At 36.1% G+C, this 7,208-nt stretch overlaps 1 protein-coding gene across 1 annotated transcript in view; it reads left to right on the top strand.

The window, feature by feature from the left end:
• The window catches only part of PUS7 (pseudouridine synthase 7), a 59,856-nt gene that overhangs the window by 9,717 nt on the left and 42,931 nt on the right, over positions 1-7,208 (top strand). The window contains exons 3-4 of the mRNA XM_019660125.1: positions 3,396-3,480; positions 3,615-3,716. Of these exons, the coding sequence (XP_019515670.1) occupies positions 3,396-3,480; positions 3,615-3,716 (187 nt within the window). The remainder of the gene's footprint in view (positions 1-3,395; positions 3,481-3,614; positions 3,717-7,208) is intronic.

The following is a 7,208-nucleotide window of genomic DNA, read 5'->3' as shown; positions in this document are numbered from 1 at the left end:
TTGAACATCTTTTCATATGCCTATTGGCATATGTCTTCCTTGGAAAAATGTCTATTCAGATCCTCTGCCCATTTTTTAATCAGGTTGTTTGTTTTTTTGTTGTTGAGTTGTCTGAGTTCTTTATATATTTTGGATATTAACCCCTTATTGAAAATATTATTTGCAGATATCTCCTCCCATTTTGTTGGTTGCCTTTTTGTTTTGTTGATGGTTTCCTTTGCTGTGCAGAAGCTTTTTAGTTTCATGTCCCATTTGTTTACTTTTGGTTTTGTTTCCCTTACCTTTGGAGTCAAATTCACAAAACCACCCCGAGACCAACGTCCAGAAGCTTAGTGCTTGTGTTTTCTTCTATGAATTTTATTGGTTTAGGTCTTATATTCCAGTCTTTAATCCATTTCGAGTTAATTTTTGTGTATGGTGCAAGATAGTGGTCTAGTTAAATTCTCTTGCATATGGCTGTCTAGTTTTCCCAGCACCATTTATTACAGAGATATTCCTTTCTCCATTGTGTATTCTTGGCTCCTTTGTCATAAATTAGTTGCCCATATAAGTGTGGGTTTATTTCTGGGCTCTCAATTCTGTTCTGTTGATCTGTGTGTCTGTTTTTATGCCAATACCGTACTATTATGATTACTGTAGCTTTGTAGTATAGTTTGAGTCAGGGAATCTGATAACCTCTGGCTTTGTTCTTTTTTCTCAGGATTGCTTTGGCTATTCAGGGTTTTTGTGGTTCCATACAAATTTTAGGGTTTTTTGTTGTTGTATTTCTGTGGAAAAAATGCCATTGGGATTTTGATGGGAATTTCATTGAATCTATAGATTGCTTTAGGTAATATGGACATTTTAACAATGTTAATTCTTCCAGTTCATGAGCACGGGATATCTTTCTATTTCTTTGTGTCTTCAATTTCTTCAACAATGTCCTGTAGTTTTCAGTGTACAGTTCTTTCGCCTCCTTCTTTGATGTCCTTTGTTAAGTTTATTCCTAGGTATTTTAGTCCTTTTGTTTTGTAAATGAATTTTCTTCATTTCTCTTTCTGATAGTTTGTTGTTACTGTATAGAAACAACACATTTTTTGTATTGAGTTTGTAAACAAATACATACTGTATTTGTTTATTGTTTCTAAGTTTTTGGTGGAGCCTTTAGGATATCAGAGTATGTCAGGGCCGGCCGAGTGGCGCGTTGGTTAAGAGCTGGCTTGGGATGCCAGAAGGCTCTGTTTCGGATCCCACATATGAGGGCCAGTGATACTACCCTCTACAGCTAAGATGCTGAACAACAGCTTGACCTGGAGTTGGGCTGCTGTGAGTCACTGGCGATGGCATAGGCTGCAGCCCCTGCTGCCAGTGGGTTCCCATGGGCTACCGTGTGTGGCAGTCCAGAAGCTGGCGACTGATCTGCCTCGCCTTGGAAGAGCGCAATGATGGTGCCAGCTTGGGCCAGTGAAGCAATGTCCTCCACAACTAGACTGAAGAACAAACAACAACAAAAAAGGACAGCAACTTGTCTGTTCCCCTTCCCCCAATTCCCCAGCACTGTTCCCATCCCCCAATTCCCCAAAAAATCTCTAAAAACAAAGAGTATGTCATCCACAAATAGTGACAGTTTTACTTCTTCCTTTCCAATTCAGATGCCTTTTATTTATTTTTCTTGCCTAATTGCTCTGGCTAGGACTTCTGGTACTAAATAAAACTGGCAAGAGTGTACATCAAGAGTGTTCCTGATTTTAGAGGAAAAACTTTCAGTTTTTCATTGTTGCATATGATGGTAGCTGTGGGTTTGTTATATATGTCCTTTATTATGTTGAGGTACTTTCCTTCTATACCCATTTTATTGAGACTGTTTATCATAAATGGATGTTGTGTCTTGTCAAATGCTTTTTCTGTATCTGAGATGAACACATGATTTTTATCCTTCATTTTATTAATGTGGTGTATCATGTTTATTGATTTACAGATGTTGGACCATCCTTGCATCAGAATAAATCTCATTTCATTGTGATGTGTGATCCTTTTGATGTATTGTATTTGATTTGTTAGTATTTTGTTGAGGATTTTTACATTTGTATGGTCATCAGAGATATTGGCCTGTAATTTTCTTTTTTGTGTGTTATTGTCTGGCTTTGGTATCAGGGTAATGCTGGCCTTGCAAAATGAGTTAGGAAGCATTCCCTCCTCTTTTGACTGTTTGGTTGAAATCACTAGTGAAGCCATCTGGTTCTGGACTTTTGTTTTTCAGGAGGGTTTTGATTACTGTGTCAGTTTCCTTACTAGTGATCAATCTGTTCAGGTTTTCTATTTCTTCATGATTCAGGGTAGGAAGGATGTATGATTCTAAGAATTTGTCCATTTCTTGTAGGTTGCCCAAATTGGTGGCATATAGCCTTTTATGTATTCTTGTATGATCCTTTGTACTCCTGTGGCAGCCATTGTAATTTCTCCACTCGCCTTTCTGATTTTATTTATTTGAGTCTTCTCTTTTTTTTACTTAATGAATCTAGCTAAAGGTTGGTCAATTTTGTTTATCTTTTCCAAGAACCAGCTCTCCATTTCATTGATCTTTTCTATTGTCTTTTTAGTCTCCATTTCATTTATTTCCACTCTGATTTTTATTATGTCCTTCATTCTGACTTTGGGGTTTACTTGTTCTTCTTTTTCTACTTGGTTAAGGTGTAATGTTAGATTGTTTATTAGATTTTTCTTGTTTCTTGAGATAGGTCTATACTGCTATAAACTTTCCTCTTAGTACTGCTTTTGCTGCATCACAAAGATTTTTGGAATGTCATATTTTCATTTGCCTCTATGTATATTTTGGTTTCTTTTTTTATGTCTTCATTGGCCCAATAGTTATTCAGTAGCATGTTATTTAATCTCCACATATTTGTAATTTTTCCAGCTTTCTTCTTGTAATTGATTTCTGGTTTCATACAATTGTGGTGAAAAGATGTTTGATATGATTTTAGTCTTCTTTGAGGTTTGTTTTGGTGTCCCAACATATGGTCTATCCTTGAGAATGTTCCATGTGCACTTGAAAAAATGTGTATTCTGCCGGTTTGGGGATGAAAAGTCCTGTAAATATTAAATCCATCTGGTCTAATGTGTCTTTTAAGGCTAGTCTTTCCTTGTTGACTTTCCGACTGGATGATCTATCCATTAGTGTAAGTGGGAAGTTAGTCTCAGAAGATCTTTTATTTACATTCTGATACAAAGCCAGGGTGTGGCTCAGAATTCATTAAGAAACCAGAAACAATAACTCTTATGACTTTGCACTGAAACTTTTTTAAAGAATTCTTTATTTTGCACAATAGTAAGGCGTACTATTGATAAAGTTTTTCCTAAAATTAACAGGAAACAAAATGGTAATGCTCTGAAAGTTTGTGTTTTCTTTTCATCAGATACTCTGACTTCGTTGTTCATGAAATAGGAAAAGATGGACGGATCAGCCATTTGGATGACTTGTCTGTCCCAGTGGATGAGGAGGTAGGAGCCAGCTCTCTGGAAAAAGTCACCCTCTGTATAAAAATCGCATTTCCTAGAGATCATAGAAAAATAGAGCTTTAACATCCTTGAATTCTGTGTGTGATTCACTGGGAGTTCTCATGGTTATTTTAAAGGATCCTTCAGAAGATGTATTTACAGTTTTGACAGCTGAAGAAAAGCAGCGTTTAGAAGAGCTCCAGCTTTTTAAAAATAAGGAAACCAGTGTTGCCATTGAGGTAAATATGTTTTTATAAATGACAGATAACCAGTATCCAGATAAACTATGGCCAAAAAAAGTTGGTTTTATTTTTTAAATGTTTCATATGATTGCAAATCAACAAAGAAATCTGTTGTTTTGAACCTCGTAGTGACCATTATATCATGTAGTGTGTCCTGGGAAAGGACTACAGCAGCTGACAGTGAAATGTGTGGCCCCGGCTCTCGCTCTAACAGCCTCTTGGTCTCAAATAGGGCTCTGGGAGGGAAAGGAATTGGGGTAAGGGGGTGTTTCTTTGCTCAACCTAAGTCACTTCTGGTTAAGGAAAGGAGAAAACTACTAAATAGAATCATAAATACCTTTTTTACAGCTTTTTGTTATGAAAATTTTATTCTCGATTAATGCTGTCCAGTGGAATTATAATGTGAGCCATGTTTTTAATTTTAAATCTTGTAAAAATTTGAAAGTAAAAAGAAACAAGTGGAACTAATATTAATATATTCTCTTTATCCTAATACATTAAAAATATTTCAATATGTAATCAATATTTTAAAAATCACTCATGAGGTGTTTTACATTCTTTTTATGCTACTAAGTCCTTAAAATCCTTTGTTAAACTGACAGCACATCTCAGTTTACACCAGCCACATCTCAAGTGCTCAATTCCCACATGTGGCTAGTGGCTACTGTATGGGACAGAGCAGCTCTGGGTGATATCTGTGCAAGGTGATATGTTACAAAATTTTAAGAATGTTGTAGGAGATTTGTAGAATTTTAAGTTTATGTTAAATTCATTTTGTAGCATATTTTAACATCTTACTGGATTTGGGGGTGTCTGAAATTCCCCATTCCATCACTCCTAGTTAGTAACAGTTTACTCTAACTTTTCAGAAATAATCTACCTTCAACTCTCATCTCCTTCTGTTCCCCAAAGTATGTGATACTACAACAACTTTAGGGATCTTCAATTACTGAATTTCCTCATAGACTGAACCTTTAGCACTGTCAAGGAGAAAATTCCTAAGAATTGGTTTTGAGAATAGTCCAGAAGGTTGGTCCAGGTTTCCTTTGCTTGTACAATGCAGTCGTATAGTTCAGCCCCATAACATGCATTTTTCTACCTAGATGGCAAGATTTATTATCATCTTGCAAACTATAGTTATTCTTTCTACTGAAAATATTTTTCTTTAAAGGGCATAAACCATGGCAAGTGTCCTTGTCCGTAAAATAAGGAGGACAGACTTGCCGCATTTTTGAGATCCAAATATGTATTCACCCATACACACAAACCGTGCTTCCAGTTCAGTGCTTTCAGTAAATTCTAGATCTAGACTCACTTTTGATATGAAAATGTCACTTGTCTATAATTGTGATGTAGTGTGTTTTCTTTTATGTTTTCCTTTTGCTAAAATATTAAGTTTAGCTAGTAGTGGTTATAGTATATCTGTTTTTCAGGTTGTAGTCTATTAATGGGTCATGAAATCAATTTAGTGGCTCTTAACCAATTTTTTAATGCAATAAAATAAAATAGAAAAGAACGGCACATTGCACATAGTAAGGGTAAGTCTTCTTTTGTAATTTTTTTGGGATTTTTAATACGATAGGTGCATATATATATATATATATATATATATATATATCTTATGAAATATATACACATATATGTTTCTAGCTGTTGAATCCAGATATGAAATGATTTCTTAGTGTGAGACACATTAAAAAATGGAAGAACAGTCATGTAATAAGTTTACATTTTTTTATGTTGATTTTTTTTTGTGTGTGTGAACAAATGTGCTAGAACATCATTATAAAATAATTCAGTATAGAACAGAATTCATCATGAGGCAGTTGTATATTGGACTATTCGAGGGAGCTGAGTTTCTGACGTCNTAATATAAAAGCACTGAGAGGAGTATCTTTACTGCTAAAACTTGAACCACTTTCTTAATCATTTTCTTAAGATACGCCCTGAAAATAGTATTTCTGGGGCAAAAGACATACATATTTTTAAGGCTTTTGATGCACGCTGTTCAGTTCCATGCAGAAGTGTTATGCCATTTTTCTGTGCCACCAAAGGCATACACCAACATCACGAAGAATTATTTTATAAATGATTTTTTGGGACCCTAGGAACTAAGTTAACTGTGCCTCTGTTTACCGAGACCTACTTTTTTGTAGAAGTGATTGTTGTTACTTCCCTACTCTCTCTTCCTTCCTAAAAGGTTCTCTTAAATGCTTTCTTGGAGCCTTAAAAATGGAGATGACAGAAATGACTGGTGTGTCACTGAAACGTGGGTCCCTTGCTGTTGAAGATAATGACAGTGTGGCCCCAGCAGAAGAGGCAAAAAGACAGAAGGTCTCTGAGTGCTGTCTGACCAAAGGTCAAGATGGGCTAGAGAATGACTCTCCACCCAGCAGTGAAAACATGCCTGGGCTGCCCAACGCTGTACAAGCTGGAGAGGGTAAAAAGAATTCTGCTGCTCAGTTGGAAGAGGAAGAGGAGGAGGAGGATGGCCTGTCAGAGGCGGGAGACGAGGAGGAAGCTGAGAGTTTTGCAGACATGATGAAGCATGGACTCACTGAACTTGATGTAGGCATCACCAAGTTTGTAAGTTCTCATCAAGGATTCTCAGGAATCTTAAAAGAAAGGTATGTTTAGTTTACGTACAAAGTTGTTTTAGTTATGTTCATTTTTTTCAAAGAAATCAGCAATACAGTCTTCCATTTAGCTTTCTATCCCCAAGGATTGATTACACAGATGGTCAAAAAGAAAAGGATGAAGGAGGATTGCCTAAATGAGTAAATGGAACCATTTAAAGATAAAATGAGTAAATAATAATTTCCCAGTGGCATGCATTGTTAATGTGTGAATGGATGCTGTTCATTTCTTTAAATTATTTTAAATGGTTTCAACTTTTCTTCTGAATTAGCCCTAAAATCTTAACTCTTTCACTTGAATGTGCTGCATCTACAGTAGAAAGGTAGTGTGGTCTTTGGAGCCAGATGGACCTGGGTGTGACTCCAGTGTGGCCACTTCATAGTTACTTAACTACTCTGAGCCTCAGTGTCCTCATCTAGAAAACAGGTCACAGCACCACCTTGGGTTGTTGAAACAATGTTAAATAATGTGTGTAAAATACTTAGCATAAAGGTAAGCTTCAGGTTGGTTCATGGTGGACTTACTGGGTTCTGATTTCTTTAACCATTTACTCTATTTTATCATTAGTATGACTGTATAATCACAGGGTAACATAAATAAGCTTTGATTCATGCATTTCTCTGGCGGAATATTCTAGAAGCTCAGAGGGTCTTTTTCTTTTTGTATTGACGTAACATTGGTTAATAACACTATATGAATTTCAGATATACAACATTATAATTCAATATCTGTATACTGAATTGCATGCATGCTCATCACCAAAAGTCTAGTTTCCATCATTACCATATTTTTTACCCTCTTTACCCATTTTGCCCTTCCCCCCACCTCCATTCCCCTCTGGTAACCACCATT

This window comes from Hipposideros armiger, unplaced genomic scaffold, assembly GCF_001890085.2.
Source record: "Hipposideros armiger isolate ML-2016 unplaced genomic scaffold, ASM189008v1 scaffold_312, whole genome shotgun sequence".
In the NCBI taxonomy this organism is placed as follows: domain Eukaryota; kingdom Metazoa; phylum Chordata; class Mammalia; order Chiroptera; family Hipposideridae; genus Hipposideros; species Hipposideros armiger.
This window is presented reverse-complemented; position numbering and strand designations above follow the sequence as displayed.